This window comes from Scyliorhinus torazame, chromosome 7, assembly GCF_047496885.1.
Source record: "Scyliorhinus torazame isolate Kashiwa2021f chromosome 7, sScyTor2.1, whole genome shotgun sequence".
Lineage (NCBI taxonomy): Eukaryota > Metazoa > Chordata > Chondrichthyes > Carcharhiniformes > Scyliorhinidae > Scyliorhinus > Scyliorhinus torazame.
Genome location: NC_092713.1, coordinates 33,657,933 through 33,684,636, shown reverse-complemented (window position 1 = coordinate 33,684,636; position 26,704 = coordinate 33,657,933). Strand labels below are relative to the sequence as shown.

General features: G+C 47.1%; 1 protein-coding gene across 4 annotated transcripts in view; it reads right to left on the bottom strand.

Moving 5' to 3' along the window:
- Positions 1 to 26,704, bottom strand: part of fnbp1l (formin binding protein 1-like) — a 269,825-nt gene that overhangs the window by 64,340 nt on the left and 178,781 nt on the right. For all 4 annotated transcript variants that reach the window (XM_072510515.1, XM_072510516.1, XM_072510519.1 and 1 more), the window contains exons 4-6: positions 22,698 to 22,845; positions 8,606 to 8,668; positions 6,040 to 6,144 (exon numbers count right to left, since the gene is read on the bottom strand). In XM_072510515.1, the coding sequence (XP_072366616.1) occupies positions 6,040 to 6,144; positions 8,606 to 8,668; positions 22,698 to 22,845 (316 nt within the window). The remainder of the gene's footprint in view (positions 1 to 6,039; positions 6,145 to 8,605; positions 8,669 to 22,697; positions 22,846 to 26,704) is intronic.

The following is a 26,704-nucleotide window of genomic DNA, read 5'->3' as shown; positions in this document are numbered from 1 at the left end:
TTCGGTCAAGGGTTGAATGAGGGTGTACAGGAGGGTGCATGGAAGGAAGGAATTTTTGAGAAAGGAAACGGGAGGGGTCATTAATTGCATGTGTGGCAAAGTTTCATTATTTGTGTACAGGCACAGTCTCTTTTTTTCATACAGCAGTGGTCACGATCTTTTTCCTTTACAGAGACAGGTCTTATATTTTTCATGGAGTGGTATCTGAAGCGGTTCCATTGCAGAAGTCTGACTTCACAGGAGCATGCAAGTTGAACAAAGAACAAAGAAATGTACAGCACAGGAACAGGCCCTTCGGCCCTCCAAGCCAGTGCCGACCATGCTGCCTGACTAAACTACAATCTTCTACACTTCCTGGGTCCGTATCCCTCTATTCCCATCCTATTCATGTATTTGTCAAGATGCCCCTTAAATGTCACCATCGTCCCTGCTTCCACCACCTCCTCCGGTAGCGAGTTCCAGGCACCCACTACCCTCTGCGTAAAAAACTTGCCTCGTACATCTACTCTAAAACTTGCCCCTCTCACCTTAAACCTATGCCCCCTAGTAATTGACCCCTCTACCCTGGGGAAAAGCCTCTGACTATCCACTCTGTCTATGCCCCTCATAATTTTGTAGACCTCTATCAGGTCTCCCCTCAACCTCCTTCGTTCCGGTGAGAACAAACAGAGTTTATTCAACCGCTCCTCATAGCTAATGCCCTCCATACCAGGCAACATTCTGGTAAATCTCTTCTGCACCCTCTCTAAAGCCTCCACATCCTTCTGGTAGTGTGGCGACCAGAATTGAACACTATACTCCCAAGTGTGGCCTAACTAAGGTTCTATACAGCTGCAACATGACTTGCCAATTCTTATACTCAATGCCCCGCCCAATGAAGGCAAGCATGCCGTATGCCTTCTTGACTACCTTCTCCACCTGTGTTGTCCCTTTCAATGACCTGTGGACCTGTACTCCTAGATCTCTTTGACTTTCAATACTCTTGAGGGTTGTACAATTCACTGTATATTCCCTACCTGCATTAGACCTTCCAAAATGCATTACCTCACATTTGTCCGGATTAAACTCCATCTGCCATCTCTCCGCCCAAGTCTCCAAACAATCTAAATCCTGCTGTATCCTCTGACAGTCCTCATCGCTATCCGCAATTCCACCAACCTTTGTGTCATCTGCAAACTTACTAATCAGACCAGTTACATTTCCTCCAAATCATTTATATATACTACAAAGAGCAAAGGTCCCAGCACTGATCCCTGTGGAACACCACTGGTCACAGCCCTGCAATTAGAAAAGCATCCTTCCATTGCTACTCTCTGCCTTCTATGACCTAGCCAGTTCTGTATCCACGTTGCCAGCTTACCTCGAAACGGCTGCCGACACCCTCACGGAAAGGCAGAAGATGCTCGCGGGTCAGCCCGGCGATCTACCCCTTGATCGAAGGGGCGGCGAACTATGCTGCGGCTATGGAGCTGCTAGAAGGACATTACATCCGTCCTCTGAACCAGGTCTACGCCCGTCACCTGCTGGCAACGAGACGGCAGAGCCCAGATGAGACACTGGAAGACTTCTACCGGGCACTGATAGTGCTGGGCCAAAACTGCGGCTGCCCAGCAGTGACGGGGAATGAGCACACGGAACTTTTAATTCGGGACGCGTTCGTGGCAGGTATGGCTTCCCCCGACATCCGCCGAAGGCTCCTCGAAATGGACACACTGGGCCTTACTGAGGCACGGGCCCTGGCAGGGTCCATGGACGGTGTACACAAGAACGCACATGCTTATGCCCCCGCTCGCACGGCGCCCCCCTGGGCTGAGTGGCACCCCGCTGCGGCAGCCCCCCAGACTTACCCGCAGGCCTGCGCGGCAAGACGGCCCGCTACCGCCGCCGGCCAACGCTGCTTCTTCTGCGGCCAGGCGAATCACCCGGCCCGCACCGTCACCTGCAAAGGGTGCGGCAAGAAAGGCCACTATGCCGCGGTCTGCCTGGCCCGCGATGTGGCCGCGGTCTCCAGCGACTACCAACAGCCTTTTTTCCAGGTCCCGGTCATCCAAGGCCCACCGCAGCCGTTCTTTCAGGTCCCACCAGCCCAAGGCCCACCGCAGTCTTTCTTGCAGGTCCCGGCCGTCCAACGCCCACCGCCGTCTTTTTCCCTCCAGGCAGCGTGCGACCCGCGGCTGCGGCCATTTTGCCCCCTGGCAACGACGCTGGATGGGTGGGCGCCGCATTTCTGTCCCTCGCCGCCGCCATCTTCGGAATCCCCGTCCCCGGTCTCCATGTGCGACCCATGGCCTCAAGCCCCCAGCACGGCTGACTACGCGCTGCCCGACCAGAACTCCCCCTTGCTGTAGCTGGCCTTCGTTACCCTGAATCAGAGTCGGCCCCGGACGCTAGCGAAGGCCACCACAACGATCGCCATCAACGGCCACGTGACGTCGTGCCTGATCGACTCCGGGAGCACGGAAAGCTTCGTCCACCCCGACACGGTACGGCGCTGTTCCCTGGTCACCCATCCCGTCAAACAAAGGATCTCCCTGGCCTCCGGGTCACACGCAGTGCAGATAAAGGGGTTCTGCCTCGCGAACCTCACCATCCAAGGCAGGGAATTCCGCAATTTCCGCCTGTACGTGCTGCCGCACCTCTGCGCAGCCACCCTTCTTGGGCTGGATTTCCAGTGCCACCTACAAAGCCTGACTTTTAAATTTGGAGGCCCTATACCCCCCCCCTACTGTCTGCGGCCTCGCGACCCTTAAGGTCGACCCGCCTTCCCTGTTTGCGAACCTCACCCCGGATTGCAAACCCGTCGCCACCAGGAGCAGACGGTACAGTGCCCAGGACCGGACCTTCATCAGGTCCGAGGTCCAACGGCTGCTGAAGGAAGGGGTCATCGAAGCGAGCAACAGCCCCTGGAGGGCTCAAGTAGTAGTGGTAAAGACCGGGGGAAAACATAGAATGGTCATCGACTATAGCCAGACCATCAACCGGTTTACGCAGCTGGACGCGTACCCTCTTCCCCGTATTGCCGACCTGGTAAACAGGATTGTGCAATACAAGGTCTTCTCCACGGTGGATCTCAAATCCGCCTACCACCAGCTACCCCTCCGTAATAGTGACCGCCAGTACACTGCCTTCGAAGCAGATGGGCGGCTCTACCACTTTTTAAGGGTTCCCTTCGGTGTCACGAACGGGGTCTCGGTCTTCCAGCGTGAGATGGACCGAATGGTTGACCGGTACGGCTTACGCGCAACGTTTCCGTATCTTGATAACGTCACCATCTGCGGCCATGACCAGCAGGACCACGACACAAACCTCCAAAAATGTCTCCAGACCGCGCACCTCCTTAATCTGACCTACAATAAGGAGAAATGCGTGTGTAGCACCGACCGTCTAGCCATCCTAGGCTACGTAGTACGAAATGGAGTCATAGGCCCCGACCCTGAACGCATGCGCCCCCTCATGGAGTTCCCCCTCCCTCACTGCCCCAAGGCCCTAAAGCGCTGCCTCGGCTTCTTTAGCTATTATGCACAATGGGTCCCTAATTACGCCGACAAGGCTCGACCCCTGATCCAGTCCACAACCTTCCCCCTGTCGACGGAGGCCCCGCCAGGCGTTCTGCCGCATCAAAGCGGACATCGCAAAAGCCACGATGCGCGCCATCGACGAGTCCCTCCCCTTCCAGGTAGAGAGCGACGCGTCTGACGTAGCTCTGGCGGCCACCCTCAACCAAGCGGGCAGGCCCGTGGCTTTCTTCTCCCGCACTCTCCATGCTTCCGAAATTCGCCACTCCTCGGTCGAAAAGGAGGCCCAGGCCATAGTAGAGGCAGTGCGACACTGGAGGCATTACCTGGCCGGCAGGAGATTCACTCTCCTCACGGACCAACGGTCGGTGACCTTCATGTTCGATAATGCGCAGCAGGGCAAGATAAAAAACGACAAGATCTTGTGGTGGAGGATCGAACTCTCCACCTACAATTAAGAGATCTTGTATCGTCCTGGGAAGCTGAACGAGCCTCCTGATGCCCTGTCCCGCGGCACTTGTGCCACCACACAAGTAGACCGCCTCCGAGCCCTCCACGAGGACCTCTACCACCCGGGGGTCACTCGGTTCTTTCATTTCATTAAGACCCAAAACCTGCCCTACTCCATCGAGGTGGTCAGGACAGTCACCAGGGACTGCCGAATCTGCGCCGAGTGCAAACCGCACTTCTACCGGCCAGTGATAAAGGCTTCCCATCCCTTAGAACGCCTCAGCATGGACTTCAAAGGCCCCCTCTCCTCCACCGACCGCAACACGTACTCCCTGAACGTGATTGACGAGTACTCCCGGTTCCCGTTCGCTATCCCCTGCCCGGACATGACCACAACCACCGTCATCAAGGCCCTCCAAAGTATTTTTACACTGTTCGGTTTCCCCGCATACATCCACAGTGATAGGGGGTCCTCCTTTATGAGCGACGAACTGCGTCAGTTCCTGCTCAGCAAAGGCATCGCCTCGAGCAGGACGACCAGTCACAACCCCCGGGGAAACGGGCAGGTAGAAAGGGAGAACGGAATGGTCTGGAAGACCATCCTGCTGGCCCTTCGGTCCAGGAATCTCCCAGCCACCCGCTGGCAAGAAGTCCTCCCAGTGGCCCTTCACTCCATTCGGTCGCTGCTATGTACTACCACAAACCACCTCACGAATGTCTCCTTGTTTTCCCCAGGAAGTCCTCCTCCGGGACCTCGCTCCCAACCTGGTTAGCGACACCCGGACCCGTCCTGCTGCGGAAACACGTGAGGGCGCACAAGTCGGACCCGTTGGTCGAGAGGGTCCACCTGCTGCATGCCAACACCCAGTACGCCTACGTAGCGTTCCCCGACGACCGCCAAGACACGGTCTCCCTTCGGGACCTGGCGCGCGCCGGAGCCCCCACAGCACCTGACCGGAGGGTCAGTATTGCCACCGGAGCCCCTGCCCAGTGCAGAACAGGCACCGACGCCCCCTACAGGCGCCCCTCCTCCCTTTTCACCCCAACAGCGCCGCCTAGGGGTGACGAAGCTGCCTGGGAGGAAGACACCACATTCCCGGAGCCACAACCGCCGGGGCCCCCATCAGGATCGTTGCCGAAACTCAGACACTCCAGAAGGACGACCAGGCCACTCGATCGTCTGATTGCTGCACCATAGACTTTTCTTCCGTTACCCTCGACATCACGGTACCTCCATACCTGGTCCTACCATGCAAAAAGGCGACAGTAATAGCTGGCCATCACCCCGCTGGGTTATTTTTTAACAGGAGGTATTGCGGTACCTGAGAAATGAATGGCCATTGGCTAGACCTAGGGGTCTACCATTGGCTAATGTACATAGCCCCGCCCTGAGAGGCGGGGTATAAGAACCAATGCCGTCCCAGCAGCCTTCACTTTCTGTATCATCGCTGCTGGGTACAGTTCTAGCTGATTAAAGCCGATTAGATATGGCTCCTCTTTGTCTCGAGAGTATTGATCGTGCATCAGGCAGGTACTCGACAGATGAGGAAATCTGTTTGCAATGGACCATTTCTCCAAGCCTCCCGTGGCTGATGCTGCCAAAATAATTTAAGAGCAAATACTAGACCCCAGGACTCTATGCCAGCACAAAACTGCTAAAAGAAAATTACAGTAGACTTTTAACTTCAAATATAAAATGAAAAAGTATTGAAATAAAGTTATCTTTGTACTTATGTGCAAAGTAATGGCCAGAACTTCAAAACCAATTATGAATTATATGCTTATTTGTGTTAAACATAGTTTTACACAGTACGGTTATGTCAATTGTATGTGGTATACTGTCCAAAAGGAAATTACAACGTTTCCAGCATATTTGTGCTGCAACACTAAAAGGGTCAATTAACATGCCCCTGCACAAACTTCACCAAGCAGGAAGCATCATAATCTGTTTTGTGGTGAACTAAATTCACAAAATTAACCTTACTTCTTCTAAATTTACTAATCCCCAATCACCATTAAACTTTGAAATGGTTTTAAAATAGCCTATATATGTAGAACGCAACAAATTTCCAACCTTCTCAACATCTGCTTTTGTTGCATTATGGTCAGAATCTAGTTTCTCGTAACACATTTGTGCCTTTTCAGTCTCCTTGCATTCTCGCTCAAACTTCTTTTTACTCTGAAAGAAAAGACCAAAATTTGATGACCACTCTACCATTTCAAAACTTCAGGTAAAGAGATAAAACCTACTGGAAAAGTCACTGGAACAATGCTTACCCGGAACTCTGTAAAAGCGCAATGAAATAATAAAATGTTGCAGATTTTCAACAATTAATCAGAAAATGCTAAAATTGTTCCAACTATACATGGTTATGATCCACTTTAGACTAAAATTAGCGTTTTAAAGATAGTCAAAAATGAAGCAGAGTCAAAAATGAAGCATGGGCAAAATCATTTAAGTTATATATATATGAACAATAGAGCGTTAACCTGACAGTTCAGAGACTCCCTTTGAGGTTTTTTTCTACAACAGCACTTTGAGCAAGATGAATACTATTTTTTTTTTTACATGCAGGTTAAGCTGCCACTAGGCATTATGTTTAGAAGAAAAATACTAAAACAAGTCCAGTTTTAAGCAATTCTCTGTATCTTTTTAAGAGCTTGCATCACCCAGGCTCAATAAAATGGTGCCAAGTTGTGACGCTCCGATCAACTCAGTGATGAGCTTTAAGTTCTCACCAAAGAGAAGGAATTGGTAGATGTTGAGTCTGGAGAAGGGGGTGTAGATAGCCTGGGTCACATTGTGATCCAAAAAGACGAGGTGTTGGGTGTCTTAAAAAATATTAAGGTAGATAAGTCCCCAGGGCCTGATGGGATCTACCCCAGAATACTGAAGGAGGCTGGAGAGGAAATTGCTGTGGCCTTGACAGAAATCTTTGGATCCTCGCTGTCTTCAGGGGATGTCCCGGAGGTCTGGAGAATAGCCAATGTTGTTCCTCTGTTTAAGAAGGGTAGCAAGGATAATCCCGGGAACTACAGGCCGGTGAGCCTTACTTCAGTGGTAGGGAAATTACTGGAGAGAATTCTTCGAGACAGGATCTACTCCCATTTGGAAGCAAATGGACGTATTAGTGAGAGGCAGCACGGTTTTGTGAAGGGGAGGTCGTGTCTCACTAACTTGATAGAGTTTTTCGAGGAGGTCACTAAGATGATTGATGCAGGTAGGGCAGTAGATGTTGTCTATATGGACTTCAGTAAGGCCTTTGACAAGGTCCCTCATGGTAGACGAGTACAAAAGGTGAAGTCACACGGGATCAGGGGTGAACTGGCAAGGTGGATACAGAACTGGCTAGGCCATAGAAGGCAGAGGGTAGCAATGGAGGGATGCTTTTCTAATTGGAGGGCTGTGACCAGTGGTGTTCCACAGGGATCAGTGTTGGGACCTTTGCTGTTTGTAGTATATATAAATGATTTGGAGGAAAATGTAACTGGTCTGATTAGTAAGTTTGCAGACGACACAAAGGTTGGTGGAATTGCGGATAGCGATGAGGACTGTCTGAGGATACAGCAGGATTTAGATTGTCTGGAGACTTGGGCGGAGAGATGGCAGATGGAGTTTAATCCGGACAAATGTGAGGTAATGCATTTTGGAAGGTCTAATGCAGTTAGGGAATATACAGTGAATGGTAGAACCCTCAAGAGTATTGAAAGTCAAAGAGATCTAGGAGAACAGGTCCACAGGTCATTGAAAGGGGCAACACAGGTGGAGAAGGTAGTCAAGAAGGCATACGGCATGCTTGCCTTCATTGGCCGGGGCATTGAGTATAAGAATTGGCAAGTCATGTTGCAGCTGTATAGAACCTTAGTTAGGCCACACTTGGAGTATAGTGTTCAATTCTGGTCGCCACACTACCAGAAGGATGTGGAGGCTTTAGAGAGGGTGCAGAAGAGATTTACCAGAATGTTGCCTGGTATGGAGGGCATAAGCTATGAGGAGCGATTGAATAAACTCGGTTTGTTCTCACTGGAACGAAGGAGGTTGAGGGGCGACCTGATAGAGGTATACAAAATTATGAGGGGCATAGACAGAGTGGATAGTCAGAGGCTTTTCCCCAGGGTAGAGGGGTCAATTACTAGGGGGCATAGGTTTAAGGTGAGAGGGGCAAGGTTTAGAGTAGATGTACGAGGCAAGTTTTTTACGCAGAGGGTAGTGGGTGCCTGGAACTCGCTACCGGAGGAGGTAGTGGAAGCAGGGATGATAGGGACATTTAAGGGGCATCTTGACAAATATATGAATAGGATGGGAATAGAAGGATACGGACCCAGGAAGTGTAGAAGATTGTAGTTTAGTCGGGCAGTATGGTCGGCACGGGCTTGGAGGGCCGAAGGGCCTGTTCCTGTGCTGTACATTTCTTTGTTCTTTGTTCTATATCTTATCCCATACCAAGGTTAAAATTCTCATCCTTGTTTCAGGACCCCGGTGGCCTCGTCCCCTCCATACCTCGGAGATCTCCTTCAACCCCACAACCCTCTAATTCTGGACTCTAAGTGCTCCCAATTCCAACTACTGCACCAAGAGTGACTGTGCCGTGGTTCTCTCCAAAATTCAGTTGAGTAGAAAACAAAAAATTGAAACTTACATTATCCATCTGTTTCCAGCACGTATCAAGATACTGCTGAGCTTTACGTCCTTCTTGTAGGTGCTGCAAAAACAAAAAAGCAAGCTCTCACTATTTAATCTTGATCAGATAATTACTCAAGTTATACTAATGTCCGTGTTACAGCTCTCTTTTCCCACTTCTACATATGATTAAACCTGGTTTCAGTCTATAATTTCAATGGGTTTCAGTCTAGAATTTTAATCAGATTACAAATTTGTGCATTTAGTTTTTTTTAAAAAATTGATCCATGCATATTATCCTCAATCGCCAATTAAAGAGCCGTACTGAGATTTGATATTTTTTATTACAGTCTGTCCATCATTTCTGCTCTTTAGGGCAACTTTTAACTGAAGTTTCACACTTGAGATTCTTGAGCTAATTATCAAGGAAGTATAGCTGAAATAGTTTTATGTTCTCTTCCTTATGGTTTTACCTCAAGTATCTTCATCCAGGTGAGCTGCAACCAAGTCAAAACAGTTTTGCCTGCTCTTTACAATGGGAGCTGAAGTCTCTCGCGCTCATTAGAACAGGTACCCTTACTGGATATCAATCCAGTATTCAGTGTCAGTACTTGTTTGCCGTCTGGGGTAGAGCCCAAACCCAAACCAGAGTGGGGAATGATAGCACAAAGTCAAAGGATTGCTCCTGATATAGTAAGCCCACTAAATTCAAACTGCAATCTCATTAGAATAAAGTGCAATAGAATTGGCAACTCAACTCCTGATCTGTTGATTACTTTGCATGCTTATCAGATGTCAGAGAGCAACAAGAACATTATCCAGCCACTTTGTTTTTAATGTGCAGATATTTCAGCTTGTGAGAGTACGGGACTGACAGAGGTGTCAGGATCACTACAGCAGTCGACTGAAGCTGCAGAATTACTTTGCATTATTTTGACAAAGTAAAATTTGATAGCATTTTATGCAACAGAGAGGGCCATGTTCATGCAAAAATGCATTTTATTCAATACAAAGTCCTATATGCATAACAAACTATATATTGTACAAAACTTTAGATGCATTAATCCCGAACCATAGCTTGTCCATTAAGTGCATTTTTGAAACAGTGCATGGAACATTCAAAATCAGTGGACTTTAATATATAATGTTTTTAAGAGGAATTCTACAGACTATAGGTGAATGGGATGTAATTTAGCACAGTTTACACCTCTATCCCTATCATGTGTTAATGTGATATAGAGTTTACTGTTTAGGTTTACAATAGTCATGAACAGGTTTCTTGGCACATTATACAGAGGACACGGAGTGGCATTTCTGTTTATACAACACCATTACCAGTATCCATTACAATCCACCAAGAGGCATGGTTTAAAAGCTACAATTATAATTGTATCCCTGGATATTTCTAAAGATTTTCTTGTCAAAGAAGCTGAATTTACCAAGATATTAATTTTTTTCAGCTATTATAATTTTTAAACTAAAATCTTCCAATACGTCATAAGATGACTGGTTTGGATCACACTGTTCGCAATTTTTGCTAATGACTTTTCTTATCAATTTTCTCCCCTCTGCTCCTGAAGGCATTAGGGTATTAGTTCACAACCTTCTTAATCTAACTCAAGTGGATGTAATTCACAAGTCTCGGTGGGGATTCTGCGTTATAGTAGGGTGCATCAAAACAAAAGAGAAACTCAATCCTAATCTCACACACTATACGCCCAGTGGAGAGAATTTAACACCTATCAGAAACAGAGGAGCTAAGGGCCTCTATCCACATCCTGGTTACAAATGTGTAATTCAGCAGAGATTAGAGGACAAACTGGGAACCCTTCTTGACCATATGAAACAATGACTCAAGAATCAACACTATGCGTCATTGAGAAAATGAGAATTTAGCAATAAGATAAAAAGAATGCATGTGCAGAGTCAAAGAAAATTCTTTGGCATCAGCTTTAATAATGCCGACATAAAATTCTATCCTTACATAATTGCACCGTGGTATCCATACAGGAATGTGAATTATACATCTTGAATGGTTGGTTCTCATTTCATGCTCTCTTATAATGTTGCACAGTATGTAATTTCCGGTTTAAACAATTCCAATTAGGTTTCCATCAATGCCACAACACTGAAAAAGCCCCAATCAAAAGGCACAATTAATGTGATTGTCTTTTTTTTTTTAAATTTAGGGTACCTAATTATTTTTTTCCAATTAAGGGGCAATCTTAGCATGACATAACCTGCATATCTTTCGGTTCTGGGGGCTGAGACCCACGCAGACACTGGGAGAATGTGCAAACTCCACATGGGGAGTGACCCAGGGCCGAGATCGAACCCGGGTCCTCTGCGTTGTAGGCAGCAGTGCTAACCACTGTGCCACCGTGCCGCCCACAATTAATGTGATTGTGACCATGGTGCACCTTCCTACTCATCTTTTGACATGGCTGATCATGCCATCCTCCTTCAACACTTTTCTTCCTTTGCCCAGCTGATTGAGATTGCCGTCTTGTTCCACACTTACTTATCCACTTGTAGCCAAAGAGGCTCCTGTTTCTCATTTCCCCCAAGTTCCATTACCTCTGGATTCTCCCAAGGAATTATCCTTAGACCCCCTCCAATTTCTCATCTATATGCTGCCCCTCAAGTGATATCATCTGCAGACATAAATGCCAGGTTCCACATGTGCACCAACAACACACAACTCTACATGAAAACCACCTCTCTCGATCCTTCCACCGCCTGTGCTGGCAGCCTGCTGGTCTAATACCCAGTCCAGGAAGAGCTGTAATTTCCTGCAAACAAACATTATCCCTGTTGCTCACAGGAGTCATGTTGGCATTAATGTGATTTACCATTACATATGTTAGATGGTAAAACTAAACAGGTAAGCAAAACATTATCTTGCACGAACAAGTCCCCAAATCTTCCCAGACCCTTCCCCTCCCATGACCTAAACTTGGAGTTAAACTCGCCGGCAGAAAGAGATGATTACCACAGATAGGACCCAACACCAACATGAAGCTAAATTTAAAATGTTGTCAGAATTGCTTCCAGATCCTCAGGGTGGACACCACCACTGGATTCGAAGAGAATCTCACAGGAGAGAATGGAAGCCAGGCAGTTACTAACGCACCCAAACTAGAGCCCCTACAAGAACTCACCTCCATTTGTCCCCATATGGACTCTGGTCACAAGCCACCCCAACACTTTCTCAATATTGGCAGCCCAATAATAAAATAGCAATTGGGTAAAGCTAAACCACCTCTCTACCTATCAAAGAGCAATACAGAACAGGAACAGGCCCTTCAGCCCTCCAAGCCTGCGCCAACCATGATACCCGTCTAAACTACAACCGTATGGACTTACGGAGTCCGTATCCCTCCATTCCCACCCTTTTGGAGAATGCGTATTCTTCTTAAGAAATGCTCTACAGATCCTTGGGGTCTTGCCCGCCCAAACAAAAAAGGACACCAATTGGTTAACTCCAACAAAAAAGGATTTAAGGAGAAAAGAGGGGAGGCACTGAAAAATAAATAAAAACTTGGGAGGATGTTCATTTTAATAGTCTGAACCCTGCCCACTAAGGTCAGGGGGAGGTTATCCACTTTTGCAAGTCAGATTTGACCCCATTCACCAGACTAGCAATAATCTAATTTATTGCGAGGCCCAATCATGGGCCACCCGGATACCCAGATAATGAAAGATAGATATGGCAAGGCAAAACGGTAACATTCCTAGATTGCCTTCCCTCCTCAGTGGGATTAACTGTGAGGTACTCACTCTTATCCAGATTCCAGTTGTACCCAGAGAAGGAGCCAAAACTCCAAAGTAGCTTCATTATCCCGTGTACGACCATAAGATATAGGAGCAGAATTAGGTCATTCGGCCCATCGGGTCTGCTCCGCCATTCAATCATGGCTGATATGTTTCTCATCCTTATTCTCCTGCCTTCTCCCCATAACCCCTGATCGCCTTATTAATCAAGAACCGATCTATCTCTGCCTTAAAGACATTCAGTGATTCAGCCTCCAAAACCTTCTGTGGCAATGAGTTTTACGGATTCACCACCCTCTGGTAGCAGAAATTCCTCCTCATCGCTGTTTTAATGGACGACCCCTTCAGTCTGGAGCTGTGCCCTCGGGTTCTAGTTTCTCCTACTAGTGGAAACATCCTCGCCACATTCACTCTCTAGGCCGTCCAGTATTTTTGTTAAGTTTCAATGAGATCCCCCATCATCCTTCTAAACTCCATCGAACTACAGATCCAGAGTCCTCAACCACTACTCATATGACAAGTCCTTCATTCCGGGGATCATTCTTGTGAATCTCCTCTGGACCCCCTCCAAGGCCAGTACATCCTTCCTTAGATAGGGGTCCCAAAACTGCTCACAATATTCCAAAAGTGGTCTGACCAGAGCCTTATACAGCCTCAAAAGTACAATCCTGCTGCTGTATTCTAGCAAACACGGGGCAGCACGGTAGCATTGTGGATAGCACAATTGCTTCACAGCTCCAGGGTCCCAGGTTCGATTCCGGCTTGGGTCACTGTCTGTGCGGAGTCTGCACGTCCTCCCCGTGTGCGCGTGGGTTTCCTCCGGGTGCTCCGGTTTCCTCCCACAGTCCAAAGATGTGCAGGTTAGGTGGATTGGCCATGATAAATTGCCCTTAGCGTCCAAAATTGCCGTTAGTGTTGGGTGGGGTTGCTGGGTTGTGGGGATAGGGTGGAGGTGTTGACCTCGGGTAGGGTGCTCTTTCCAAGAGCCGGTGCAGACTCGATGGGCCGAATGGCCTCCTTCTGCACTGCAAATTCTATGATAATCTATGATAATCACGACATGAATGCTAACATTGCAATCGCCTTTCTAACTGCCAACTGAACCTGCACATTAACCTTAAGAGAATCCTGAACTAGGACTCCTATGTCCCTTTGTGCTTCTAATTTCAAAAGCCTTTTCCTATTTAGAAAATAGTCTATGCCTCTATTCTTCCAACCAAAGTGCACAACCTTCACATTTATAGTAGAAATCTAGTGCTAGGAAACATATAGTTAACAGTAACTTTTTTAAAAAAAACTTTTAAATTTAATTTACTAATTAATTGACGCAATAACAATTAGAGGGGTGCAGTGCTCCGACTGTGAGATGTGGCAGGTCCGGGAGGCTTCCAGCATCCCGGATGGCTTCATTTGCAGAAAGTGCACCCAACTGGAGCTCCTCACAGACCGCATGGTTCGGTTGGAGCGGCAGTTGGATGCACTTAGGAGCATGCAGGTGGCGGAAAGCGTCACAGATAGCAATTATATAAATGTGGTCACACCCAAGGTGCAGGCAGAGAAATGGGTGACCACCAGAAAGGGCAGGCAGTCAGTGCAGGAATCCCGTGTGTTTGTCCCCCTCTCGAACAGGTATACCCCTTTGGATACCGTCGGGGGGGATAGCCTATCAGGGGAAAACAGCAGCAGCCAGAGCAGTGGCACCACAGCTGACTCTGATGTTCAGAAGGGAGGGTCAAAGTGCAGAAGAGCAATAGTCATAGGGGACTCTATAGTCAGGGGCACAGAAAGGCGTTTCTGTGGACGTGAAAGCGACTCCAGGATGGTATGTTGCCTCCCTGGTGTCAGGGTCCAGGATGTCTCCGAACGGGTAGAGGGCATCCTGAAGGGGGAGGGCAAACAGGGAGAGGTCGTTGTACATATTGATACTAACAACATAGGCAGGAAGGGGCATGAGGTCCTGCAGCAGGAGTTCAGGGAGCTAGGCAGAAGGTTAAAAGACAGGACCTCTAGGGTTGTAATCTCGGGATTACTCCATGTGCCACGTGCTAATGAGGCTAGAAATAGGAAGATAGAGCAGCTAAACACGTGGCTAAACAGCTGGTGTAGGAGGGAGAGTTTCCGTTATCTGGACTACTGGGAGCTCTTCCGGGGCAGGTGTGACCTATATAAGGACAGGTTGCATCTAAACTGGAGAGGCATAAATATCCTGGCCGCGAGGTTTGCTAGTATCACACGGGAGGGTTTAAACTAGTATGGCAGGGAGGTGGGCACGGGAGCAATAGGTCAGAAGGTGAGAGCATTGAGGGAGAACTAGGGAATAGGGCCAGTATGGCTCTGAGGCAGAGCAGACAGGATGAAGTTGCTGAAAACAGCGGGTCTGGTGGCCTGACGTGCACATGTTTTAATGCAAGAAGTATTACGGGTAAGGCAGGTGAACTTAGAGCTTGGATTAGTACTTGGAACTATGATGTTGTTGCCATTACAGAGACCTGGTTGAGGGGAGGGCAGGATTGGCAGCTAAACTTTCCAGGATTTAGATGTTTCAGGCGGGATAGAGGGGGTTGAAAAGGGGTGGCGGCGCTACTGGTTAGGGAGAATATCACAGCTGTACTACGGGAGGACACCTCAGAGGGCAGTGAGGCTATATGGGTAGAGATCAGGAATAAGAAGGGTGCAGTCACAATGTTGGGTGTTTACTACAGGCCTCCCAACAGCCAGCGGGAGATAGAGGAGCAGATAGGTAGACAGATTTTGGAAAGGAGTAAAAGCAACAGGGTTGTTGTGATGGGAGACTTCAACTTCCCCAATATTGATTGGGACTCACTTAGTGCCAGGGGCTTAGACGGGGCAGAGTTTGTAAGGAGCATTTAGGAGGGCTTCTTAAAACAATATGTAGACAGTCCAATTAGGGAAGGGGCTGTACTGGACCTGGTATTGGGGAATGAGCCTGGCCAGGTGGTAGAAGTTTCAGTAGGGGAGCATTTCAGGAACAGTGACCACAATTCAGTAAGTTTTAAAGTGCTGGTGGACAAGGATAAGAGTGGTCCTAGGGTGAATGTGCTAAATTGGGGGAAGGCTAATTATAACAATATTAGGTGGGAACTGAAGAACCTAGATTGGGGGCGGATGTTTGAGGGTAAATCAACATCTGACATGTGGGAGGCTTTCAAGTGTCAGTTGAAAGGAATTCAGGACCGGCATGTTCCTGTGAGGAAGAAGGATAAATACGGCAATTTTCGGGAACCTTGGATAACGAGAGATATTGTAGGCCTCGTCAAAAAGAAAAAGGAGGCATTTGTCAGGGCTGGGAACAGACGAAGACTGTGTGGAATATAAGGAAAGTAGGAAGGAACTTAAGCAAGGAGTCAGGAGGGCTGGAAGGGGTCACGAAAAGTCACTGGCAAATAGGATTAAGGAAAATCCCAAGGCTTTTTACACATACATAAAAAGCAAGAGGGTAGCCACGGAAAGGGTTGGCCCACTAAAGGACAGAGGGAATCTATGTGTGGAGCCAGAGGAAATGGGCGAGGTACTAAATTAATACTTTGCATCAGTATTCACCCCAAAGAGAAGAAATTCGTAGATGTTGAGTCTGGAGAAGGGTGTGTAGATAGCCTGGGTCACATTGAGATCCAAAAAGACGAGGTGTTGGGCGTCTTGAAAAATATTAAGGTAGATAAGTCCCCAGGGCCTGATGGGATCTACCCCAGAATACTGAAGGAGGCTAGAGAGGAAATTGCTGAGGCCTTGACAGAAATCTTTGGATCCTCACTGTCTTCAGGTGATGTCCCGGAGGACTGGAGAATAGCCAATGTTGTTCCTCTGTTTAAGAAGGGTAGCAAGGATAATCCAGGGAACTACAGGCCGGTGAGCCTTACTTCAGTGGTAGGGAAATTACTGGAGAGAATTCTTCGAGACAGGATCGACTCCCATTTGGAAGCAAATGGACGTATTAGTGAGAGGCAGCATGGTTTTGTGAAGGGGAGGTCGATTCTCACTAACTTGATAGAGTTTTTCAAAGAGGTCACAAAGATGATTGATGCAGGTAGGGCAGTGCTGTCTATATGGACTTCAGTAAGGCCTTTGACAAGATCCCTCATGGTAGACTACTACAAAAGGTGAAGTCACACGGGATCAGGGGTGACTGGCAAGGTGGATACAGAACTGGCTAGGTCATAGAAGGCAGAGAGTAGCAATGGAAGGATGCTTTTCTAATTGGAGGGCTGTGACTAGTGGAGTTCCGCAGAGATCAGTGCTGGGACCTTTGCTGTTTGTAGCATATATAAATGATTTGGAGGAAAATGTAACTGGTCTGATTAGTAAGTTTGCAGACGACACAAAGGTTGGTGGAATTGCGGATAGCGATGAGGACTGTCAGAGGATACAGCAGGATTTAGAATGTTTGGAGACTTGGGCAGAGAGATGGCAGATGGAGTTTAATCCGGACGAATGTGAGGTAATGCATTTTGGAAGGTCTAATGCTGGTAGGGAATATACAGTGAATGGTAGAACCTTCAAAGAGTATTGAAATTCAGAGAGATCTAGGTGTACAGGTCCACAGATCACTGAAAGGGGCAACACAGGTGGAGAAGGTAGTCAAGAAGGCATACGGTATGCTTGCCTTCATTGGCCGGGGCATTGAGTATAAGAATTGGCAAGTCATGTTGCAGCTGTATAGAACCTTAGTTAGGCCACACTTGGAGTATAGTGTTCAATTCAGGTCGCCACACTACCAGAAGGATGTGGAGGCTTTGGAGAGGGTGAGATTTACCACAATGTTGCCTGGTATGGAGGGCATTAGCTACGAGGAGCGGTTGAATAAACTCGGTTTGTTCTCACTGGAACGACGGAGGTTGAAGGGCGACCTGATAGAGGTCTACAAAATTATGAGGGGCATAGACAGAGTGGATAGTCAGAGGCTTTTCCCCAGGGTAGAGGGGTCAATTACTAGGGGGCATAGGTTTAAGGTGCGAGGGGCAAGATTTAGAGTAGATGTACGAGGCAAGTTTTTTACGCAGAGGGTAGTGGGTGCCTGGAACTCGCTACCGGAGGAGGTGGTGGCAGCAGGAACGATAGTGACATTTAAGGGGCATCTTGACAAATAAATGAATAGGATGGGAATAGAGGGATACGGACCCAGGAAGGTGTAGAAGATTGCAGTGTAGTCGGGCAGCATGGTCGGCACAGGCTTGGAGGGCCGAAGGGCCTGTTCCTGTACTGTACTTTTCTTTGTTCTTTGTCAGTTGTTCTCACACATATCTAGATTGTATTCCATCTACCACTGCTTTGCCCACTCTCATAACCTGTCCAGGTCGTTCTGCAGCCTCTCTGTTTCCTCTACATATCTTTGTATCATCTGCAAACTTAGCAACAATGCCCTCAATTCCTTCTTCCAGATCATTAATATATATTGTGATTGGTGTGGTCCCAACACTGACTCATGCAGAACACCACTAGTCACCGGCTGCTGAGGCAGCAGCTTCCAAACGCATGACCCATATAGAAGGACAAGAGCAGCAAATACCTGGGAACCCTACCACCTTGAGGTTTCTCTCCAAGTCACTCGCCACCCTGACTTGGAAATATATCGCCATTCCTTCACTGTCGCTGGGGCAAAATCCTGGAATCCCTCCGTAATAGCACTGTGGGTGTACCTATACCTCAGGTACTGCAGAGGTTAAAAAAGGCAACTCACCACCACCACCTTCTGAAGGGCAACTAGGAGTGGGCAATAAATGCTGGCGTAACCAGCGACACCCACATCCCGTAAATGTTTTTTTTTAAATTCTGAAGAGGATGCCTTTTGCCAGTCAGCCAATCCTCTATCCATGCCAGTACCTTGCCCCCAACGCCATGGGCTCTTATCTTATTTAGCAGCCCCCTGTATGGCACCTTGGCAAAGGCCTTCTGGAAACCAAATAGATCATGTCCACTGGTTCTCCTTTGTCCAACTTCCTCATTACCTCCTCACAGAATTCCAACAGATTTGTCAGGCATGACCTCCCCTTAACGAATTTGTGCTGACTCAGTCTTATTTTACCTTGCAATTCTAAGTACTCTGCAATCTCATCCTTCATAATAGACTCTTAAATCTTACCAGCAACTGGTCAGGCTAAATGGCCTATAATTTCCTCTCATCTGCCTCCTCCTTAAACATTAGCCATTTTCCAATCCTCTGGGACCTTCCCTCCCTCCAGTGATTCCGGAAAGGTCATCACCAATGCCTCCACAGCTACCTCCTTCAGAACGCTGGGTGTAGTCCATCCGGTCTGGGTGATTTATCCACCTTCAAAGCTTTCAGTTGCCCCATAACCTTCACCTTAAATTCCCTAATCAGATCTGCCTCAATACACATCACTAAATCCAGAATGGTTTGTTCCCTAGTGGGCTCTTATCACAAACTGCTCCAAAAAACCATCTCGTAAACATGCCACAAATTCCTTTTCTTGGGACCCACTACCAACCTGAATTTCCCATCCACTGCATATGAAGTCCCCCCTGATTATCGTAATATTGTCTTTCTCATATGCCTTTTCTATCTCCCGATTTATTTTCTGTCCCACATCCTGACTACTGCTAGGGGGCCTGTACATAACTCCCACCAGGACCTTCTTTCCTTTGCGATTTCTCAACTGTACCCACACAGATTCTACGTCTTCCAACCCTATATCGCTTCTTGCTATAGATTTTAAGTTCATTTCTTACTAACAATGCAACCCCGCCCCCTCTACCCATCTGCCTGTTCTTTCGATAGGACACATATCTTTAGATATTTAGATCCCAGTGCTGATCCCCTTGCAGCCACATCTCTGTGATGCCCACAACATCATACCCACCAATTTCGATGTGCGCAACAAGCTCATTTACCTTGTTGCATACATTGCACGCATTTAGGTACAACACCCTCAGTCCTGCATTGACCGCCCACCTTCTCATAGTTGTCCCCTTTTTTGCTGTGCCTGAAGTTAGATTCCTGCCGCTTTCTATACTCTCTGCTCTGTAATGTGTTAGAACATAGAACATAGAACATAGAACAATACAGCGCAGTACAGGCCCTTCGGCCCACGATGTTGCACCGAAACAAAAGCCATCTAACCTACACTATGCCATTATCATCCATATGTTTATCCAATAAACTTTTAAATGCCCTCATGTGTTCTGGAAACTTAACTAATCTCTCCTGAGCCCTCGGCCCCTTTACCTCATTTAAAGTCCGAATCATTAACCTGCTCTCTCACCTTCTACTTTAACTGTGGTTTTCTAATTTTCCATACAACTGAACCGATCCCCCCACTATTTAGACTCTGGTCCCAGCTGGATTCAGATGAAGACCTTCCCATCAGAACAGCTCCATCCTTCCCCTGTACTGGTGCCAATGTGCCATGAATTCAAACTCATTTCTCCCACACCAATCTTTGAGCCATTTATCTCTTTTTAAACAAAAATAAATTTAGAGTACCCAATTATTTTTTTCCAATTAAGGAGTTATTTTAAATTTTATTTAAATAATCTTTATTGTCACAAGTAGGCTTACATTAACACTGCAACAAAGTTACTGTGAAAAGCCCCTAATCGCCACATTCCGACACCTGTTAGGTTACATGAAGGGAGAATTCAGAATGTCCAAATTACCTAACAGCACGTCTTTCGGGACTTGTGGGAGGAAACCGGAGCACCCGGAGGAAACCCACGCAGACACGGGGAGAGTGTGCAGACTCCGCACAGACAGTGACCCAAGCGGGAAGCGAACTTGGGACCCTGGCGCTGTGAAGCAACAGCGCTAACCACTGGTGCTACCGTGCGGCCAACACGGTGTGGCCAATCCACCTAACCTGCACATCTTTGGGTTGTGGGGGCAAAACCCACGCAGACACAGGGAGAATGTGCAAACTCCACACAGACAGTGACCCTGGACCGCGATCGAACTCAGGTCCTCAGTGCCGTAGGCAGAAGTGCTAACCACTGAGCCACCGTGCCCTAGCATTTACCTTTTTAATCCTATTGACCCCCGAGCCAATTAGTTTGTGGTTCAGGTAGTAATCCAGAGATTATTACCTTTTTTCCTTGTTATCTTTTGAGCAACTGTCAATAATTTGGTATCAATGATACTCCTTTTTCAGATTTACACCTCAGAGACTTTACCCTTAATAAGACATCTTTGCATCTTGATGCTAATGTCGCCCCTGTGGATAAAATCCTGATATCCACGGAACCAAAGCAATTAATCAGCATGTTTTATGACACTGTTTGTACTGGATCCTGTGAGAATATACTACAGACTCTGCAGTCTTAGGAAAAAGACCACACAGTGAATATTGATGAGGAGGTCTGGGGCAACATATGGGAAAATGCCAATAGAATGGAGGTGGCATTATTTGAAGACTTTGTTGTTGGCGCCTCAGCCAGGCCAGTAGTGAGCCCAGTAGTGGTGTCAGCCCTCAGTGTGTAGGGGCAGTGAAGGCAGCACTTGGGACTGGAGGGTGCCTTGGTGTTAGCACCGACCTGTAACAACCATAGGTTTGCCCCAGGAGGATTTGAAGCGAGGTTTCAGGGGTGGTGTCAGGTAGGGATTGGGTAATTTAGCGATCTGTTCACAGGGGGCAAATTTGGGAAGTTGGAGGACCTGGAGGAAGAGTATGAGTTGCCAGGGAGAATGGTTTTAGGTACCTGCAGGCCCGGGACTTCGTAAGAACAGGGGTGCCGTCCTTTCCAGGGCTGCCACCCCTGGGGTTCCAAGATAAGGTGCTGTCAAGGGATGACGTAGGGGAGGGGTAGGTGTCCGATGTCTACAAGGAGTTGATGGATTGGGGGTGGGCCCTTGTAGGGGACATAAGCGCAAGTGGGAGGAGGAGCTTGGGAGGGTTAGGGGTCAAGACCTGGGAAGAGGCCTTGAGGAGGGTGAATGCGTCCTTGTCATGTGCGAGGTTAAGCCTCATCCAGTTTAAAGTAATACATAGGGCATATGACAGTAGCAAGGGTGGGTAGGTTCTCTAAGGGGGTAGAAGATAGGTGTGGGAGATATGCGGGGAGGCCCGCGAATCACATCCGCATGTTCTGGGCATATCGAAGGCTGAAGGGATTCTGGCTGGGGTTCGTGGACATAATGTCCGAGGTGCTGGGTGTGGGGGTGGTCCCGAGTCCAAAGTGGCCAATATTCGCGGTGTCAGAAGATGCGGAAGTCCATAGGGTGAGTGAGGCCAATGCCTTGGCTTTTGCCTCCCTGATAGCACGGAGACGGATTTTGCTTGGGTGGAGGGACTCGAAGCTGCCAAAGGCGGGGGTGTGGGTGAGCGAGGTGGCGGAATTCCTGAGGCTGGAGAAGGTCAAGTTAGTCTTGAAGGGGTCGGTGTATGGGTTCACCTGGCGGTGGAAGCCATTTATTGACTTCTTTAAGGAGGTTTGAGCAGTCACCAGGGGGGGAAATGCCAATAGAATCTGCCTGCAACTGAATGAAGGAAGCTCAGTTCAAAATATTACACTGTCTGCATATCTCGCTAAGTAAGACACAGGTTTGACTCTACCGTATCCTCTATGTGCCAAAAGAGCAAAGTAGTCAAGGGAGATGACACAGTATGTTTGGCCCTGGGTCAAAATTAAATCCTACTGGTGCACTTAACGAGCTTGAGAAAATATTTGATACGGTCTAAGAATGTAATCCTTTGCTTTTAATTTTGGGGCTCCCAGATACATAGATAATTGATGCTAATGAAAAAGGCTGTACAAGGGGCAGCACGGTGGCGTACTGGGTTAGCCCTGCTGTCTTACGGCGCCGAGGTCCCAGGTTCGATCCCGGCTCTAGGTCACTGTCCGTGTGGAGTTTGCACATTCTCCCCGTGTTTGCGTGGGTTTCACCCCCACAACCCAAAGATGTGCAGGGTAGGTGAATTGGCCACTCTAAATTGCTCCTTAATTGGAAAAAATGAATTTGGTACTCTAAATTTATTTTTAAAAAGGAAAGAAAAAGGCTGTACAGTCCAAAGGTGTGCAGGTTAGGTGGATTGGCCATGTAAATTGCCCCTTAGGGTGGGGTCACTCAAATGGGCTCAGGTAGGATGGTCTTTTAAAGGGTCGGTGCAGACTCAATGGGCCAAATGGCCTCCTTCTGTACTGTAGGGATTCTATGATTCTATTATATCCTAACATTTGCAGCACAGACAAATATCCTCTGCTTCTGGATTACGACCATTTTAACATGTTTTCATGGTTTTCTCCTTTATTTCTTGAATTACTGTATAGTGAAATGCTCATGCTGTACTGTACCTGTTTTGAGGGTTTGTTGTATTAAGAGTAAAAATGGAGAAAAATGTCTAACAAGATATCAATGAAGGGATACTTACTGCTTTCCTTTCCATTTTCAGCTCATGAGAGTACCTCATCAGCTCTCCGTAAACTCTGTGGCCTATTTCTTCAGCAACAACTTCACGTTGGCCTGCATAGTCATTGAGCTCATTGAGAACTTGAAAGAAGGATTGACAATAGGTAAATCTGCAGAAAAATGCAATAATTAGAACGTGTACACAAAAGTATTATTAATTGGCTCTCCCAGAGTATAGAAAGAGATTCATTTTGCTGTGCGAAATGTTAAGAATCAAAATCAGTTTAGTCAAATTTTGACTTTTCTTTATGTTTAACATTGTATTGAATTAAATAATGTTTCCATAAACTGTTAATGCAGGAAGCACAGCAACATTATCCTCAGGGAAAATGCATTTAAAATTGGGCAACAAAGCTACATTAGTTGGAATAATCTGCCAACGTTCAAATGACATAGAATAGTCATATGACTGAGCTAATATTTGGGAAATTAAATTAACTCTAAATGTAAAACATCACAAACTGGGTGAAGTTGGGTGAAATCCAACCAATATTAAGTATACATTGAAGAGTATAGAATTAAGGCATAACTGGGAATGTTGGAAGTTAGGGTCGGCTTTTCACTTCCAAGGCTGAGACAAAATGGAGAAGCAATTAAAAAATCAGAAAAGCAAAATGCAAATCCTTTCCATCACTCCTTCCACCACCATTACAATTCCTGCCTCCACCACCTACCTCAAACTCATCTGTTTTTATTTGAAGACACTATAGCCCAGTTGTGATTTGCTGTACTGGTTTTTGTGACATTAATGAGTAATTGACAAGGTACGGGTGCAAGATGTACAAACATTCTTGACCCAGAAAGAGCTGTATAAAACATTAGTTTGGTCACAGCTGGCGTACTGTGTGCACTTCTGGTCACCTCACTATAAGAGAGAGATGTCCACACGAGAGAGGGTACAGAAGATACTTATGAGGATGCTGCCTCAATTTTAGTTGGATAGGCTAGAGTTGCTATCTTTCGTTCGAAGAAGGCAGAGAGGAGGCCTAATTGAAGCAAATTCATTTGTGAATGATCTAGACAATAGATAGGACATGAAGAGCTCATACCCTAAATCCATACCCCCCAATTAAGAAGTAGGAGGTTAAAGGGATTTGAGGAGAAATGTTTTCACCCAAATGTAGGTGGTGACCTGGAACTCAGTTTAAAGGGGTGGTAATGGCAGTATAACCCTCATATGATTCAAAAATACATGAATATGCACCTGCAAGTGTTGTAATTTACAAGACTACAAGACCAAGAATTGGAAAGTGGGATTAGACTGGATGGCTACTTTTTGGCTGGTGAGGATGGACCGAATGGGTTCCGTGCTGTAAATTTCTATGCTTCACATTTCACAATCACCATTAAGTTCAATGAGTAGGCCCAACGCAAAAATGATTTTTTAATCAGTTTTGGTGAGATTCACAGCAGAGTGGCACAAATCATCCACCTGATCACTCCACAAATTGCTAGATATTTTACAAATGGGTAAGACTGGACAATGCTTATACATGATTCGAATGGTGAAACTTTCTAGATATTTCTGACCCAGTCAATCTATAAAATAAACACAGCACAGAGGAGTGATGCTGCAAGAAGCCCAACAAACCTTTGCTTCCTTTCAGAGACTACTCTTTTTTAAAAATAAACATTTTATTGAGATATTTATGGTTTTAGAACAACAGAAGGAACAATGTACATACAAATATAAACATACTGCAAAGGCCATCACAGGTCCCACCTTTTCTAACACCCTACTCTAAACTAAACTAAACCCCCAGCCCCACCACCCCCCACCCTCTGCTTCCCCAAAGAAGTCGACGAACGGTTGCCACCTCTGGGCGAAACCCAACTTTGACCCTCTCAGGGCGAACTTGATTTTCTCCAGACAGAGAAAGCTAGCCATGTCAAGTTAGCCAGGTCTCCGACTTCGGGGGCTTCGAGTCCCTCCAAGCTAATAATATCCGTCTCCGGGCTACCAGGGAAGCAAAGGCCAGAACTTTTTTCAGAGACTATTCTAATAATTTGAACAGAAAACTAACTCGTCCAAATGAAGCGGCTTTCAAGTTCATTTGATAACTGACTCATGTTCTGGCAAATAAATGAAAAGCACGGTAGCATTGTGGATAGCACAATTGCTTCACAGCTCCAGGGTCCCAGGTTCGATTCCGGCTTGGGTCACTGTCTGTGTGGAGTCTGCACATCCTCCCCGTGTGTGCGTGGGTTTCCTCCGGGTGCTCCGGTTTCCTCCCACAGGCCAAAGATGTGCAGGTTCGGTGGATTGGCCATGATAAATTGCCCTTAGTGTCCAAAATTGCCCTTAGTGTTGGGTGGGGTTACTGGGTTATGGGGATAGGGTGGAGGTGTTGACCTTGGGTAGGGTGCTCTTTCCAAGAGCCGGTGCGGACTCGATGGGCTGAATGCCCTCCTGCTGCACTGTAAATTCTATGATAATTCACTGAAGCTGGCTGGTGTATTCCTCACTAAAAGCACCCAACTAACAAATGGTGAAATACAATATTCTTTTCCTTGAAAGCAGGGAGCTTGGCCAAATTCTTAAACTGAGGAGCCAAGTGGAAGAGATATATTGGCCAATTTAGCCTAAACTAACAAACCAGATATAGATACAGTACTTTGTTTAGTCTGCACACGAAGCCAAAGGTAGACGCAGGTTCTTAAATGTTGCAACACAGACCCTACAAGCCCTAGAACAGTAATTTTCAAAGTCGGGTTCACGACCCACGGAGGGGTCGCAGGCGGGTCGCGGAGCCATCCATCGCGGCGTTCCCGATCACGGGAATTAATGCGCAACAGCCGTCTTTTAAAAATGGTGGCTGCGAGAGACTTTAGAAATGACGGCTGTGACTGGCTTTCAAAATGGGGGCGCGCTGTGCATGCGTGCCCGCTCATCAGTGCGCATGCCCGGAGCCCAGCGAGAAGCACCGCCTCCTCCTGACGTCAGCACCATGACTCAGGAGAAGGTCGTTTTTTTTTCATTCAATCAGTCTTCCTGCCTGAAGTGAGACAGGGAGCAGGTCACGCGACTTGAACACTGACGTGGTCTGGGCGCAATTGCGATTCCTCCAGTTTGTCAGCAGCAAGCAAGCAACAGGACTGAAAAAATTAAAATGGATCGTTTCGTAATAAGAAAGAGAGGTCCAGAGACACAAACAGGCCAGGATCTCAGAACTAAACCTGGAGCGTGAGGCTCAGGATAATCCACAGCAAGACAGAGGAGTGGTGGTGTGAGCTGTTCAGGAGAGTCCACAATAGGACAAAGTAGTGTTGGTGTGAGCTCCAGGACCTCTGATGGATAACCCAGACAGAAATGTACCATTGAATGGCAAAATAAGTGAGATAGTGAGGGCCAAGCAGGCTCACCTGTCGCATTAAAGGTTAAGTGAAAATCGTGGGTCACGACGTTTGGGCGGTGTGGTTGCGAAAGTGGGAGAAGGAGCTTGGGGGGGGTGGGGGGGTCAAGACCTGGGAAGAGGCCTTGCGGAGGGTGAATGCGTCCTTGTCATGTGCGAGGTTAAGCCTCATCCAGTTTAAAGTAATTATTTTGCCTCTAAATTGCAATACATTCATAATTTTGAAAAATATACCAAAGGAAAGTCAAGAAACAAACTTTTGGGAAAGTATGACCCCATAAACCTCACTGGAAACATTTTATACTATCAGGCCTCACGCACTGTCACACAAATCTCAAAATCCACTGCAAAAAACTACATCAGTTTCTGTCCTATACTTGGTAGAAAATTGTGAACAGTTAAAACAGGCAGCCGGAGCAAAAGAAATTCCACAGGTTCAGGTCCTACAGCACTGAGGGAGTAGAGCCATCTTTAGGGTATGGCATTAAACTGATGTCCCAAATGTCCTCCCAGGTGGACACAGAAGACAGAAGCACTATTCAAAGCAGGGCGGAGGAGTTCTCTCAGAATCCTGACTAATATTTATCTTAAACCAAACTAACTCAAATCAAATCAT